The 17027-nt window shown below is 42.3% G+C and overlaps 1 protein-coding gene across 1 annotated transcript in view; it reads left to right on the top strand.

Annotated features, from left to right (window-relative positions):
* The window catches only part of LOC144005350 (proteasome activator complex subunit 4B-like), a 42193-nt gene that overhangs the window by 16933 nt on the left and 8233 nt on the right, over positions 1-17027 (top strand). Inside the window, exons 21-42 of the mRNA XM_077503476.1 lie at positions 22-117; positions 195-250; positions 326-382; positions 480-535; positions 1597-1695; positions 1775-1837; positions 1967-2062; positions 2165-2296; positions 3337-3546; positions 3613-3728; positions 3819-3872; positions 5083-5212; positions 5308-5389; positions 7082-7238; positions 10351-10417; positions 10493-10618; positions 10713-10746; positions 13017-13135; positions 13771-13875; positions 15501-15592; positions 15670-15801; positions 16796-17001. Coding sequence (XP_077359602.1) covers positions 22-117; positions 195-250; positions 326-382; positions 480-535; positions 1597-1695; positions 1775-1837; positions 1967-2062; positions 2165-2296; positions 3337-3546; positions 3613-3728; positions 3819-3872; positions 5083-5212; positions 5308-5389; positions 7082-7238; positions 10351-10417; positions 10493-10618; positions 10713-10746; positions 13017-13135; positions 13771-13875; positions 15501-15592; positions 15670-15801; positions 16796-17001 — 2285 coding nt within the window. The remainder of the gene's footprint in view (positions 1-21; positions 118-194; positions 251-325; positions 383-479; positions 536-1596; positions 1696-1774; positions 1838-1966; positions 2063-2164; positions 2297-3336; positions 3547-3612; positions 3729-3818; positions 3873-5082; positions 5213-5307; positions 5390-7081; positions 7239-10350; positions 10418-10492; positions 10619-10712; positions 10747-13016; positions 13136-13770; positions 13876-15500; positions 15593-15669; positions 15802-16795; positions 17002-17027) is intronic.

Raw genomic sequence — 17027 nt, 5'->3', positions numbered from 1 at the left:
AATGCACAGCTTTGTTCACAGGGAGGCGCTGTTGCAGAGTCTGGCCATCGTGCAGCACTGCCTCCTCGGGGCGGGCAGCATGCTGCCCCCTCTGGATGGAGCTCACGTAGCCGACCTGTGAGTCTTGCCGACGTACACGCTTCAAAACTCACACATACACACAGGGACCCTCAATGCATGCTTTTTACCCTCAGCGTGCCCTCCATGGTGAATCTGGGGGAGTTCAAACTGCACATCGGTGTGGAGTACGGTGAGAAAGCACAAACGATAAGCACGCCCGCCACTTTGTGACCTCGCTCATTTGTCACCCCCCCACACCGTACAGATGATTCAAGCGAGAACTACCGAGAATCTATCTGCCGCACCATGCGGCTGCTGCTGCGTGAGTAAACGCACATATGAAAAAAAATAAATAAAAAACGCACACACACTCACTGCATGCTACTGTAATGTGAGCCTCCTCCGCTCCCACCATTCAGATCACATCCTGGAGCATACAGAGGACGACACCAAGTCACTCTTTGTCATCATTAAGGTGCCTTGTTTCTGTTATTACCTCCGCCAAGGCGGATGTTTTTTATATATATATATATATATATATATATATATATATATATATATATATATATGTATATGTGTGTATATATATATATATATATATATGTGTATATATATATATATATATATGTATATATATATGTGTGTGTGTGTGTGTGTGTGTATATGTATGAATCAAATCATTCAAATTTGATTCTTGCAGCCATTGAACAAAATAATACAGAACAAAGTTGATTTTTTGTTTGTTCATATGAACACACTCTGACTAATTAATAATAATTTTATATTTTTTCAATACCGCTTTTTTTTTTTTTTTTCCTCTCTCTCCTGCTATTGGTTCAGAGCATTCAAGGGCCAATAGGATATCTTTGATCGGCATGTAGTGAACATGTCACATATCAGTGAATGTCGTGCACGAGCAAGACACAAGATGCTGCATCCAAAGTATTGTTAGTGTTGGAATTAATGGTATCGGCATGTTACTTGTGAGTACTCACTGATACTAATACCACTGGTTTAATGCGGTATCGGGGCCTCTGCCGATACCAGTATTGGGTTGTAGTTAATAATAATAATAAGAATAATAATCATAATAAATGTCCATATTTTATGCATATATTTTTTTAATCCTTTGCATTTTATGGTATTCAAGCCTAAAAGGTAGAAAAGCACATGAATTGTTTTTGAGTTCATTAATATATTTACAAAACAAAATATATGAATTAAAAAAGAAAAACTTTTTACCCTTTGTGCAGATGGATGTCATGTACGGAGCGCAGCAATAATTAAGATCTCATAATGGCACCACCTGATTATATTTTCATTAAATTAGATGCAGATTGGATGAACCAACCAACACTAGTAATTCTGTTTCCTCCATTTGTATGTGAATACATGAGGAAAGCCAAACTTTATCTTTTAGCCTTTAGGACCCTAATGGCACGAAAGCCTTGTTGGAGGGCCCATTTTTACACTTGGAATGTTCTCCTCTGTGGCCTCCTGAGCAAAATTTATGACCGAGCCGTTGATGGCTTGCAGATCATCAGCGACCTCCTGTTTTTCCGAGGCACACACAAGACGGAGTTTGACTCCCGCTGGAAAAGTTTCACGCTGGTCAAGAAGTCAATGGAAAACCGGGTGAGCCGCCTGGCGAGGAACGTTGTCGCCAATGCGTCTTATCGCTCAAATAATGATTGTTGTTGTTGTTTGTGCACAGCTTTACGGGAACAAGCAGCACATTCGGGCGCTGCTCATCGACCGGGTCTTGCTACAGCACGAGGTATTCACATGAGAGAGAGAAAAAATAAAAATAAATGACCCAACTGACTAGTCGTTTACTTTGTCAATTGGTGGACTGAATGAATGGACTAGTCTCTTATATAATGTGACTTTAATGTGTGATAAAAAGATGAGGAAACTGGTGGTGGAGGGCAGTGAATACAAAGAAGTCCACCAAGAGCTACTGTACGATCTGCTGCTGCTGTCGACTAGCACTTATGGCCAGGTACATGCGCACGCACACATGCACACAGAGCATCGGGAAAGTACTTCACACATTTTATATTACAGCCTTATTCCAAACTGGAATCATTTTTTTCCCCTGCAGGTTCGTAGCAAGGCCCAGAACGTGCTGACCACGGCGCTGGCAACCTACAGCTTCTCATACCGAGACCTGATACCCCGAATTGTGCAACTAATATCACCGCAACACACCGCCAGCACACAGCAGCAATTCAAGGTATTTTTTGCAGTTTTTAGATGTGACCTTGTCTCTCTTTTAAGGGTGATTTCCTTTTTTAATTTGTAGAATTCTAACCTTCAATCTAGAGCTGTTAAAATTCATCAATTAATGGACGAGTAACTCATTTGCTCCCAAAAACGTATAAATATGTTCTAATTTAAATGTATTAAGTCTCCCAAAGACGTATGTTTTTTTTATGCTATAGCTTACAGAAGACTTTGATGCAGTCTCAACTTTAGAGATGGAGTTGAAAAATGGTAGTAATTCCAAAAACGGCCAGCAAGTGGCAGCAGATTGTAATAGATCAACCAGGGCAATGATGAAATGAAGTTGTTTCCCTACAATTCTAAGCAGATTTGTGAATAATGATGAAACTTAGCCGTATTCTAATGCTAATTTCTGCAAAATGTAAATGGATAGAAATGTAGTTTTTTTTTTTTTTCCTCCTGATGAAAGAAGAGACTATTCTTTCTTTTGGTAGGTTCCATGTTTTTATAGCAAATAGAACATAATATTCTGTGGGCCTTGCAAAATCAGTCCAAATCCAGTAAAACAGCTGGGAGCGAAGGGGTTTGCTTCAGTGGAAATGGCTGCGAGTGAATGAGGTAATAGATGATCAAATTTATCAACAACTATTTAATAATTGAGCTTTTTTTTTTTTTTTTTTTTTTTTTTTAAATAATCCAAATCGTGTGATTTCAGCATACCAGCAGTAATTGTTCACTGATTTCTGTAATCCTTCATGAAAGAAGACCAATTACCTTCTCTATTTAATCAAAATAATACATTTGCAAATGTCTGTTTTTTCTTTGGGAAAACAATGGCCGAACCGGTAACATCAATACCCCTTTTTTTAATCACTATATGAATACAACGTACGAAATAAACACCAATCACTAGATAATGAACAGTATTGATGGGGGATTTTTTATTTTTTTTTATTTTTTATTTTTTTATATAAACACTTTCATGCAAAATTCACATTAATCTGATTTAGTCAATCAATTGAATGCAGCACTAATTTCCATCACCCTCAGGGGGCGCTGTACTGCCTGCAGGCGGCGCACAGTGGCGTGTGCTTGGCCAGCATGCGTGACTGGGACTGCGTGGGCGCCGTTTGGCCGGCGCTGGTCCGCTGTGGTCTGTCGCCCGCCACCGCCCTGGACGAGCCCTCGGTGGGCCAGCTCCTGGACGACATCGTCGACCGCATCCACCGGCAGCACGACACCATCGGCGTCTTTTTCACCGTGAGCCGTCCGCCCTCTGTGCGATTTTGCGTTGCAGTGTTTCTCATCGAACTTGTCCATTTTCAGGTGTCCGAGAGCTGCGTGGAGATGGCCCAGCAAATGGTCACGTTGGAGACGCCTTCTCTTGAGGAGCTGAAGGAGGGGCTTCAACGCCAGCGAATCAGAAATGTTGTCAATGCGCGGTAGGAGACGTTCAATATCAATCCTTCATGAGCCAGCGTGATTGAAAAAACAAAATTCTCAGCTATGTGTAAATGTTTTTGCTTGTTCAGGAAATATGAGAAGCTGGTTAATGACTTGTTGGACTGCCTTGAAGACAGAGACTTGTGAGTGTTACAAGCAAATCGAGAGGTCGTAGCAAACCTTGGAACAGTGGTTGTCAAAAGTTTTCACACCCAATACCACCCAAAAGAACACTTAGCTCCACCATTACTGTTGGGCTTTGGGCCAGGACTTGCCCTCATATCCGAAGTTAGCTCTGAGCCATCCAGTTTGACATTTTGTGCATGTTTAGACCCCTCAGTTATTTTCTTGATGAGCAGTGCGTTGCCACAGCAACAGCATTTCACACACATTTACTCGCTCATTTGCTCCCAAATACGTATAAATACGTTCTATTTTAAATGTTTGTAGTGTCCCAAACGTATTTATACGTTTTTTAATTTATTTTTAATTTATGCTAGAGTATACAGAAGGCTTTGATGCAGCCTCTCAACTGCGAAGAACGATTGAAGAAATGGTTATTACACAAACGGCCAGCAGGTGGCATCAGAGCAAAGGAGATCAACCAGGCCCCATGTTGAAAAAAGCTCAAATACACACAATTCTAAATAGATTTGCAAATAATGATGAAAAGTAGTTATATTCTAATGCTAATTGCTACAAAACTTTCTTTGTTTTGGTAAGATAGATGTTTTTATAGCAATAGAACACAATATTGTGTGGGCCTTGCAAAATCAGTCAAAATCCAGTAAAACAGTCGGGAGTGAAGAGCATTGCTTCTGTGAAAATGGCTGGGAGTGAATGAGTTAAAAAAATAAAAATAAATAAATAAATAAGTAGGTGGTGTTACCACTACGATGAAAACTTAAGTTTGTAGATGTCTTCAGGCCTAGACTCTCATTGAAATTTTGTGTGAAATTTTGACACGGTAGGGTTATGACCAAATGTGAAATGCAGTAGCGTAGTTTAAAGTAAAAAAAAATAAATAAAAAAATAAAAAAATGTCAACAACTTAACTGTTTGGTACATGTAGCCTACCACATTTTGAAAATCACTGCCTGGAAACATTTCACATTAAATCCTATCACGTTATTTTAGACAAATGTATGTTTTGAGAAATCTTTGTCATTTTTGACATACAGATCGGCAAATTATTCCCGCATGGATGAAAAGCGGAAAACTCACTACACTTTTGAACAACACTATAGAAATGACAAACTCACTGTACTGTATAGTGCTCTATATAGTGGATAGGGCGTGACTTTAAATACATCTTATTTGTCCTTCTTTCTCACTTCCTGTCTGGTGATCCAGGCCGTGGAAGTTTGAGCACACGGCCGCAGACTTGCTGTCACTCCTGCTGAGAGATGACCACCCGCTGCCGCCGGACGCCGTCCTCTACTTCACGCAGAGCCTCGTACACGACTCCATTAGCATACGCAAGGTCCACCCTCGTCTAAATGTCATTAGAAACCAGTTGTTGGAATGTGGTCTCTTATCACAGCAGATTGTCTTATAATTCTCTTCTTTCTGTCTCAGGTGGCAATATCAGCAATGGCTGGTATCCTGAAACAGCTCAAAAGACCAAGAAAGAAAATAGCAGTCAAGCCGTCTGACATTAGTGAGTTGAAGAAGAGTACACTTGTTGCTGATGCACTTTTAGATGTTTAGCAAACACACACATACAAAATGAAAACACAAGGAGCGAATCAGATTGCAGCTCCACACTAGACCACGCCCCTTGACATTTGTAAATTATGAGCTCAATTTAGGTGTTGATCACATACCAAGTAAATACAGGGCCAGTATCGCCGATACCGATACTTTTTGAAAATTATGGTAGTATTCCCTCGCTATAATGCGGTTCACTTTTCGCCATCTCACTGTTTCGTGTTTGTTTGTTTTTCGTTTTTTTTTTTGTTTTTTGTTTTTTTTTAAGAGCAATTTTGCATGCAGTTTTTTTTTTTTTTTTTTTTTTTTTTTTTTAGTAATGTAATTTATGAAAGTATGAACATTGAGAATGTTTAAACGAGAGAAATGTGAGAAAATGTAAATGCCTCGATGAGAAAACTGTATAAACTGCGTGGTGAGGGGTTTTAGAGGTTTCATTTATTGCAGGTATTTATTTATTATTTTTTACCTTAACCCCAGCGGAAAATGAGGGAACTGTGTGTGTGTGTGTGTGTGTGTGTGTGTGTGTGTGTGTGTGTGTGTGTGTGTGTGTGTATACGTGTGTGTGTGTGTGTGTGTGTATATATATTTTTTTTTAAAGAAGGTAGCTCTATCATTGAATCCATATTCAACCTTTTTAGTGTTTTTTTTTTTTTTCCTTTTTAAACAAAAATCAGGGACAGTTTGATGAATAGAAAATACTTTATCAATGTTTTCATTTTCCCTTAAACAATTAAAACAAGCATAAGAATTTTTTTTTTTTTACCTTCTTAAAGTGCGCAGAGTGATAATAGGACAACACATTTAAACAAATTCTTTATCGTATACTGTTCAGAAATTACAAATTCTCAACTGTATTAAGCACTTTAAAACAAGCATTGCTGTATACAAAGCGCTGTACATGAACCAGAAATCGGTCATGCAGTAAAGAATAAGATAAGAACACAAGAACAAATCAAACATTTTAAGTGAGTATACAAGTGTTTTTTGTATACAAGTAAATAATAAAAACAAATAAGGTAGGCGAAAAAATAAATGGATAGGTAAATAAAATAAAAAAAAAATAATGAAAAAATAAATACACAAATTAGCTAATACATTTAAAAAATATATACCTTCGTTTCACTTTTGTGGATTTCTTTAAACCTAAATAAACATGATGTTATGAATTATCATGTAGCTACAAATGTATAAAAGATGCAAAACGTATTATTTTTCAAGTACAGTACTGTATGTGTTCAGGCAATCGACTACAAAGATGAGATGCTAAATCATGTGACGGTGCACGATTGAAACAGGATGGAGGAAGGAGAGCAGGAACAAGTGTACCTTTTTTTTTTTTTAAATAAAAAAAATAAAAAAAGGAACAAGTGTGCCTGCTCTGCCCTGACAGACACAAGCGGAGTGTGTGGCGACATGCCTGTTATCCGTTTGACCAAACCGCAGTAGTGCATAGAAGAGCCAAACTGAAAAAGTATTGATCCGATATCAATACTGACTTTTGTATCGATTAATATCGATATTTGGATCGATTTGCCCAACACTAGGGCTTGGTCACACAACAAATCAAGCAACAAAGTCAAAGAAGAAGCGTTTGAGTTTATAATTGACGTCACTCCGCATTGAATGTTTGTGGACGCAGGTGGCGTGGCGGACCCAGAGGGCGTGTGGTGGGCCGGGGACCGCCAGGCCAACAGCTGGCTGCAGTACCGCAGGGCTGAGCTGCCCCTCAGCGAGGAGGCGTGGGACTCGCAGATGCACGTGGAGAAAACACACGTGGGCTACTATTCGTGGCCGAGGTAAGGAGGAAATTGCCTGAGGCGGCGTCGATTGGATGTCTGGTGGGGTTCGGCGAGGGAAGGGGGGAGAGGGGGCAGTGTGCAGGGGGGACTTTTATGTCTTTTTAACGGCGACGGGGAGCTAACGAGGTGGAGCCGCCGCATGGCCCGGCCTAGATATTATAAGCCTGACTGGATGACTTACAGCCTGGCCCAGATAAGACAAGTACAGGGGCGGTACTTCCTGTCCCCGTGCGCGGGCAACTTGCTGACTAATGGACTTTTTCATTCATTCATCCTCGCTGCTTATCCCCAAGACAGGATAATACCTCGTCCATGTCTTCTGCCTTTTGTGCTCTTATCTAGTAAGGGATGTTTTAAAAAAAAAAAAAAAAAAAAAAAAAATCCACACGTGCTTTTACAGTGATAGATTGGAATGGGGAAAAACATCTTGGGCACTTAACAGTGAAAGTAAAACAGAATTTCATAAGATCAGATATTAGTGAAGTTGAACCAAAATTATGTATTCAAAAAAGTGTGCGTTTTGAAGGTGTTTTCTAAATATACTTTTGTTTGTGCATATTTTTTTTCTTTTTTTATTTTGTAATTCTTTAAGTTTTCAGGCTTTTACAGATGGGTGCAGTTCACACGTGCAGAAAGATGCATGTCATCATTAATCCCTCCATAAAAAAAAAATCCCATCTTAAAAAAAAAAAACCCAAAACAACTTAGAAAAAAACATCTTGGGCACTCAACAGTAATAAAATGTATGTAAAACAGCATTTCATAAGATCAAATAATATTAGTGAAGTTGAACCAAAATTATGTATTTAAGTGTTTTGAAGGTGTTTTCCAAATATACTTTTATTTGTACTTTTACTTTTTTCTTTTTTTTTTAATTGTAATTCTTTAACTTTTCACACTTTTTACAGATGGGTGCAGTTCACACGTGCAGAAATATGCATGTCATTAATCCCTCCATAAAAAAAATTTCCAAGGAAAAAAAAAAGGGGGGGGAACCAAATAATAATAATAATAAAAACATCTTGGGCACTCAACAGTAATAAAATAAATGTAAGACAGCATTTCATAAGATCAAATAATATTAGTGAAGTTGAACCAAAATTACGTATTCAAAAAAAAGTGTTTTTGAAGGTGTTTTTTTAAATATACTTTTATCCATCCATCCATCCATCTCCTACCGCTTATCCGAGGTCGGGTCGCGGGGGCAGCAGCTTTAGGAAGGAAACCCAGACTTCCCTCTCCCCAGCCACTTCAACCAGCTCCTCCAGCGGGATCCCAAGGCGTTCCCAGGCCAGGTTCCAGCGTGTCCTGGATCGTCCCCGGGCCCTCCCGCCGGTAGGACATGGCCAGAACACCTCTCCAGGGAGGCGTCCAGGAGGCATCCGAACCAGATGCCCGAGCCACCTCAGCTGGCTCCTCTCCACGCGGAGAAGCAGCGGCTCCACTCCGAGTCCCTCCCGGATGACCGAGCTTCTCACCCTATCTCTAAGGGAGACCCCGGACACCCTGCGGAGGAAACTCATTTCAGCCGCTTGTATCCTGGATCTTGTTCTTTCGTGACCGGGTTGGAACGTAGATCGACCGGTAAATCGAGAGCTTCGCCTTTTGGCTCAGCTCTTTCTTCACCACAACGGACCAACAGAGTCCGCATCACCGTAGACGCTGCACCGATGCCTGTCGATCTCTCGCTCCATCCTACCCTCACTCGTGAACAAGACCCCAAGATACTTGAACTCCTCCACTTGGGGCAGGAACTCATCCCCAACCCGGAGAGGACACGCCACCCTTTTCCGACTGAGGACCATGGTCTCGGATTTGGAGGTGCTGATCTTCATCCCAACCGCTTCACACTCGGCTGCGAACCACTCCAGTGAGAGTTGGAGATCCCGGCTTGATGAAGCCAACAGCACCACATCATCTGCAAAAAGCAGAGATGCAATGCTGAGGCCACCAAACCGGACTCCCTCCATGCCTCGGCTGCACCTAGAAATTCTGTCCATAAAAATTATTAACAGAATCGGTGACAAAGGGCAACCTTGGCGGAGTCCAAACCGCACTGGAAACAAATCCGACTTACTGCTGGAAATGCGGACCAAACTCTGACAACGGTCGTACAGGGACCGAACAGTCCGTATCAGGGGGCCCGGTACCCAGTACTCCCCGAGGGACAATGTCCAACGCCTTCTCCAAATCCACAAAACACGTGGACAGGTTGAGCGAACTCCCACGCACCCTCGAGGATCCTGCTGAGGGTGTAGAGCTGGTCCACTGTTCCACTGCCAGGACGAAAACCACACTGCTCCTCCTGAATCCGAGATTCGACTTCCCAACGGACCCTCCTCTCCAGTACCCCTGAATAGACCTTACCAGGGAGGCTGAGGAGTGTGATCCCCCAGTAGTTGGAACACACCCTCCGGTCCCCCTTCTTAAAAAGGGGGACCACCTTATATGTACATTCATTTGTACTTTTGTTTTTTTTGTTTTTGTTTTTTTATATATAATTGTAATTCTTTATAACGTTTCACACTTTGACAGATGGGTGCAGTTCACACGTGCAGAAACATGCATGCCATAAAAAAAATTCCCATCTTAAAAAAAAGAAGAAAAAAAAGAAAATAAGGGGAACAATAATAATAATAATAATAATATAAAAAAAAAGTTAAAACAATATAAGAAATATGAACATCAGGGAGTGACCATATCATTATCCTAATTCAAAATTAAATGAACCATTTTTCCCCAACGAGTCTTAAACCAGCCGTTATTCTGATTTACAAATGCTGTTAGGCCTTCCATTTTGTAAATGTCCATTATTATATCCCACCATGTTGACAAATTAAGGATACCTGGTGACAACCATTTTTTAGTTAATTTTTTTTGCTTGCAAATAGTAAAGTACCTCGTAAATATCTTTTTTTTTTTTTTTTTTTTTTTCTTCCCCCCCTTACTCCAGTCCTGAGGTAGAAATCCAAAATAAACAGTTTTCATTCTAAATGGAAAGAAACATTTAAAAATGTCTTGTAAACTTCAACCATGAACTTCTTCCAGTACTGTCTGAGTTCCTATTTGATGTTACATTGCCACTTTACTTTTCTTTGTGTCCTTTTAGCGAAATGATGATCTACGCTCCTTCGGAAAAGCTGAAAGATGACCTGCCGTATGAGGAGATGAGCGAGGTACGCACACGCGCGCACACACACAACACAAGCAACGTCTCACACGCAATTCATTGCGTTGTTGTCCATTTTCAGGCTGAAAAGATCATCTTTGAATATTTCTCTGATCCGGAGTTCATCGAGCAGCTGATGGACTTCCTCTCACTGGAGGAGCGCAAAGGCAAAGACAGCTTCAACCCGCGACGTTTCTATCTCTTTAAGGTACGACTCGTACCTCGGGCTGGGGCCAGGGCCTGGCTCGGGCCCCCCTCGAACGAACCCGAGTCACCCGCGCTCGCCGCTTTGATCGACACAGGGCCTGTTTCGCAACTACGGCGACGTCTTCCTGCCTTTTTTTTTTTTTTTTTTTTTTTTTTTTTTTTTTTTTTTTTTTTTTTTTTTTTTTTTTTTTTTTGAAGAGCTCAGAATTGTTCATTCGGTAGTCTTACCGATTCAACGTCTTGTCATCATTGCTCTTTTCCTTTTTTTTTTTTTTTTTTTTTTTTTTTGTGTGTGTGTATGTGTGCGTGCGTTTGCGTGCGTGCGTTTGCGTGCGTGCGTGCGTTTGCGTGTGTGCGTTTGCGTGCGTTTGCGTGCGTGCGTGCAAATACGTATAAATTTATACTCATTCATTCACCTAAAACCTTATAAATATCCCATTACCCTTCGCCTTAACCAGGTACTTCAGAATCTTGCCAGAGTCGTGAGATTTAAATGGTCAGGAGACCAGAGAAAAGGTCAGAAAAAAAAGAAATAAAGAGAAAAGAAAGGTAAATCAAAGTGACATCCAGCACCGACCAAACACTTCCTGCCTTCCCCATGATTACAAAATCAAAGTCTTACGCCAACCCCGGAAGCCTCTAAATTCCAGCAAATTTAGCGAGATCTCAAGAGCCCAGAGGAAAAACTAAAGAGAGGAAGGAGGGAAGGATCGATAAGGCAGAGTGAGATCAATAGAAGCCAGTACATCCAATCCATCAAAGTGAAGTCCAGCACCAACAAGACCCCTCCTGCGTGGTTACAAAACCGGAGTCTTATGCCAACCCCAGAAACCTCATACTTCTAATAAATTAAGATCTCAAGTGACCAGAGGAAAAACTAAAGAGAGGAAGGAGGGAAGGATAGATAAAGAAAAGTGAGAACCACAGACACCAGCACCAACTGATTCAAGGGGCTGTGGGAGGGAGAGGGTACTTCTGTTGAGTTTCAGTAGATGCTGGTGCGACGGATCTGGCATGCATAAGGACCACCACCAAAGAGAGAAGCCGTCAACCGCGGTCCAGCAAAGCGAGCACCCCCCCCCCCCCCCCCCACCCCCCCCGGAATCCCCAGGCCGCGGCAGCACCAAGGCCACCCCCAAGCCACCCGAGCGGACACCGGTCAGCGAGCCGACCCAGATACCCGGAACACCCCCGCCCCAGCCCCGGCCCACACCCCCGAGCCCAAGGCCGCAGAACGAGGCCCAGCGGGCCCCCACAGCGCCCCACCGGTCCCCAGCCCCCATCCCCCCACGACCCCCCCGCACCCCACCCAAACCCGCCATCCACCACGACCCAGGCCCCACCACCCCCGACCCCCAAACCCCCGAACACACCCCGACCCCCAGCACCCAACCCCCCACCCACCCATACCTCCACCCCCCCCCCAAACAAGCCGCCCCCCCCCGACGGCCGCCACCCCCCCCCCGCGAACCCGGCCCCCCGCGAGAACCCCCCACCCCCCCCCGGAAACCGGCACCGGGCAGCAGCGCAGAGAGGGAAGATGTGCCCACCCCACCTCCAGCCGCGCGAGATTTGCACCGCGGCGGGAGGGGGGAAGCAGAGGAGGAAGCACCAGGGGAGAAGGCGGGACACCAGAACACCGAGCCCGGTGGGGAGAGGCCCCGGTCGTCACGCCAGAGTACAAGTGACACCTAACCCTGTTACTGAGTCCGCCAGCTCGCCGACTGGCGAGCTCTACCCTTACACCGTGAATGTGGCCCCACCCAGTGTATATACAAGTGTGTGCGTGTGGTGCATTAAAATTGGGAGCAGGTGAGTCGGAGCAGAGGGAAAAAATTTCCCCTACTCCGACACACCCGTATCCCCCCCCAAAAAATGAATATGTATATGTGTGGTGCATTAAAAAAGGGAATGGAGGGACAAAGTGGTGGGGCAGGGACACAAATGGGGGGGACCACAGCGCTGCCAGGCACTGCAGTCCATCCCCTCTGATGGCTCCCCGCCCCAACTCACCCCTCCCCTTGGACGTGAGGTGCATTAAAATTGGAGGGGAGTTGAAGGGTGAAGACGGTGTTTCCACCCTTCCCCACCCCACCAAGAAATGTGTTGTGTGCCCTATGTGTATATTTACAAAGTGTATAGTGCAAGCTAGTGAAGTGAGTAAGAGGAGCGACCAGCGGGGCCTCACCCAACCCGGCGGGTGTAGGTGGCACGCCCGCCCCCCAGCACCCCCACCCCCCGCCGCCCCCCACCTCATCCACCCGGCACCACAATGGGCGGACAGCCAGCGCAGCAGGGCTACCGGACAGCCCACCAGCCACCGGGGCCCGCCCGGGGCACCAGGAGTTATACCGGAGCGGGGCAGGCCCCAAACCCTCGCCCGGCCCCCGTCTTCCTGCCTGTGCTTTGGCCGCACTTGGAGCAGCTGGCTGGCGAGGCGCACGAGAGCTCGCAGCGTTGCGTTTGCGAGATCGCCGCCGGGCTCATCAGAGGAAGCAAGCTGTGGAGTTTCGGCAAGGTGCGACGCACGCTAGTAGCATATATGTACTGTAGATACGCTACAGTGGAATCTTTTTTTTTTTTTTTTTTTTTACAATTTTTCAACATACAAAATGGAAAACAAACAAGTAACAAGCAAACTCTCAGGCAACAAGCACTCAACATTGCGAGAAATTGCCCAATATAAAAAATAAAATGTAAATAAATATTAAAAAAAAGTAAATAAATATAAAAAACGTAAATAAATATAAAAAATTGTAATATAAGTAAATCTAAAAATAACATAAAATATAAATAACTAAATAAATAAATAAAATATAAAAATAAAATGTAAATAAATATACAAATAAAATGTAAATAAACATAATAAAATACAAATAATCAACAATAAAATACAATAATGCTACAGCGCAATCTTGATTCTCGTCATGAATATGTTCCAAAGAGTCTGATTAAAACCATATTGTACAAAAACCAAATCAACATTTACCATCGGAAGGTATGAAAATGTTGTCATTTCAAATCATTTCAAGTGGGATAATTAATTTGATATGAATGCATGGGTAATTATGAGATTGATAAAAAAAAAAAAAAAAAAAAAAAAAAAAACACAAGTCAAGATACCACTCTAAACTCTTGCATGTTTGTGTGTAGGTGGACAAGTTGTGGCGCATTTTGTGCCCGCTGATCAGGACGGCATTGACAATCATGACGGTGGAAACCTACACAGACTGGGGCACCTGCATCGCCACCGCATGCGTGAGAAAACACAAATATGCCCAGTGTTTTTTTGTTTTTTTAATATGTGATGAAAAATGCCATCAAAAGTAATCAATTGTGTCTAATTGGGAATTGGATTTTGACGTGCTGTTAGTGGCGCTCCGACAAACATGTTGAGGGATACAGATATTCCCTCAAAATGTGGTTTCAATCACTTTTATGTTTATCGAACCACATTACACGAAAAATTGACTTTTTTTCTTTTCTAAGCTTGAGAAAGTTGGGCAGTGCATTTAATCAGCCGGCAAGCAAATCTTTAGATTAGGCAGTAATCTTTAGAAGAACTAATAAAGGGGAAAATACATTCATTTATTTTCCAGCTTTGACTGTTGCAGTCCACTTGCATTAGGTTTGAAATTGGGCTTTCAAGTCAAAGTTAAGATTTCAAGCCTGGTGTAGTGTTTTAAGACTGTTATTTCAAAAGAGGATTAGAGTTTCAATCAAGGACTTGGGTTACAAATTAGGGTCTCATTAGAGCAGGGGTGGCGAGATCCGGTCCTCGAGGGCCGCAGTCCTACTGGTTTTGGATATTTCCCTTCTTCAACACAGCTGATTCATGATCAGCTCATCAGCAAGCTCTGCAGAAACCTGATAACGAGTCTGTTAATTGGAATCAGCTGCACTTCGAGTAGGGAAATCTGCAAAACCTGCAGGACACCGGGCCTCGAGGACCGCAGTTTGCCACCCCTGCATTAGAGTGTAAAATATGGTTAGGAGTTGAGGACAGAGTTGAGGTTTTGAAACATGAGGCAGCGTTTCAAATTAGGATTTCAAAGAAGGATTTGTTTCTCAAAGTTTCAGCACACAGGCATGGTTTCAAATTTGGCTTTCAAGTCTGGTTTCTGGTTTCAAATTGGGGTTTTAAATTAGGGTTTAGGTTACAAGCAAGCCCAAGTGAAGATTTCAAGACCTAGGTAGGGTTTAAAATTTTGGATTTTAACTCATTCAAACCCAAAAACGTGAAACATGTTTTTTAATACTTTGTCCTTCACGCCCCAAAGCGAATTTACACGGATTTTTGTTGTTGTTATTGTTGTGTGTTTTGTTTTTTGTTTTTTTAATGCAAGAGCATACAGAAGGCTTTGGTGCAGTTTATGACATGAAAAGGTTTTTGAAAGCAATGGTAGTTATTACAAAAACGTTCAACAGGTGGCAGCAGAGTATGAGATCAGCCAAGCCATGTTGCAACAAGCTCTTTTTGTCCGTGTTTTCACCATGAATGTGAATATTGGTGAAACTTAGCTATATTCTAATGTTAATTGCTGTGAAACAGAAACAGATACAAATATATATATTTTTTCCCCCGATGAAATAAGAGACTCTAATCTTTCTTTTGGTAGATTCCATGTTTTTATAGCCATAGAACACAATATTCTGTGGACCTTACAAAAACAGTCAAAATCCAGTAAAATAGCAAGTCAGTGAAAATGGCAGTGAATAAGGTTTTGGTTTTGGAGTAGCGTTTTGAGGCATCTAGAGTTTATAAGTAGGGTTTCAAAGCAGGATTAAGGGTTCAATCCCGGGTTAAGATTTATTCTTGGCACCTTCAGGACTGGACATTTTTATGCTAGTGTAAATCCCAAAAACAGTTTGTTGTCCAATAGGAGGGTCGCGATCCCAGGAAGCTCCACTGGCTGTTGGAGCTGCTGATGGAGACGCCGCTCTTCGGCGAGGGGAGCTCGTTTCGAGATGCGAGGTACGTCCCTTGTTCATGCGTCCACGTCATCGTTTGCACCGTTTTCACAATTTGTAACATTGCGGTTTGTGGGCCAGTTTGCTGTACGTGCTTCAAGGCGGCCTGGCCCAGCAGCAGTGGCGCGTGTCGGAACTCCTGCACAGGCTCCTCACTTCCCTGGAACCCAAACTCACGCACGTCTACAAGAACGTACGCGAGCGCATCGGCAGGTAGCGACCGCAGACGCTCACATGTCTTGATCAAGGTTATTTTAGTTAACTAAAGCTGACGAAAAAAACAGTTTCATTAACGAAATAAAATACAAACGAAAATGCTTTTTAAAAAACGATCTGAAACTATATTTGATGTTTACAAAGCTAACCAGCTAATTTAATGCATAAGTGTGTCACACTGGAGTGACGTCATCTAGCAGCAGCCAATAGAAAAGCACCTCCCATGGTGTTTTTCTTTTTTTAAATATTATGCACAAGTAATACACATTTAAAAAAAAAAAAAAAGACAAAAAGAACTAATACTGAAACTAAAACAAATCATTCATTAATTAACAAACTAATAAAACAGAAACACCCTGAAAACTCATTAAAACTAACTAAATTTAAAAATCAAAACAAAAGCAAAACATGAAAAAAAAATGAAAAATTCCAAAACTATAATAACCCTGGTCTTGATGGACTAGCGTCAGAGTAGATGTGGATACAAGTTTGCTACAACACATATCAGGTTTGAAGTTTGAAATTTATTTTGAACATATAGTCATTAAAAACAGCTGAAAAGAAAATAAACCTATATAATCAATAACATAAATAAGAAAAATCCATAATATTTTAAATAAAAACAAACTACTAGTCGGAAAAGGAGTAGGAGGAAGTCACTCTTATTAAATCATACCCCTAACATCACATTACCAATGTAATTAGGTCATCAAAAATTCCTACCATAATAGTTAATATATATACCTAAACAAACTTAATTATACACCTGAACTGCTCTTATGGCTCTTTTTTGTTGACATTTCAATGATTACAAGGTTGCCGGTTGAAATGATTTTCATAAGACTGACTTTTTTGTCGATGCCAATATTTACTATAATATTGCGGAAAGTTGCAGCTTATTTGCATGCTTTTGTTTATCTGTGTGTGTCTCAACTTGTGTTTCTTTCTTTCTTTTTTTTCTTTGGTTCTTCTATTTCTTCTCTCCCTCCAGTGTCCTGACCTACATCTTCATGATGGACGTGGCCCTGCCCCACACGCTGCCCACCTCCTCCCCCCACGTGGCCGACTTCGTCGCCCGGGTGCTGGAGCGGCTCAAGCCGCTCACGTCCGAGGCGGAGATCCCCAACCACGTGCGCGAGGAGAACGCCCCCGAGACGACCGACGAGCGCACGCAGGCTGTCAAGCTGCTCAAAACCGGTCAGAATACAGATTTGGCCTGCTTC

Source organism: Festucalex cinctus, chromosome 17 (assembly GCF_051991245.1).
Source record: "Festucalex cinctus isolate MCC-2025b chromosome 17, RoL_Fcin_1.0, whole genome shotgun sequence".
NCBI lineage: Eukaryota > Metazoa > Chordata > Actinopteri > Syngnathiformes > Syngnathidae > Festucalex > Festucalex cinctus.
This window is presented reverse-complemented; position numbering and strand designations above follow the sequence as displayed.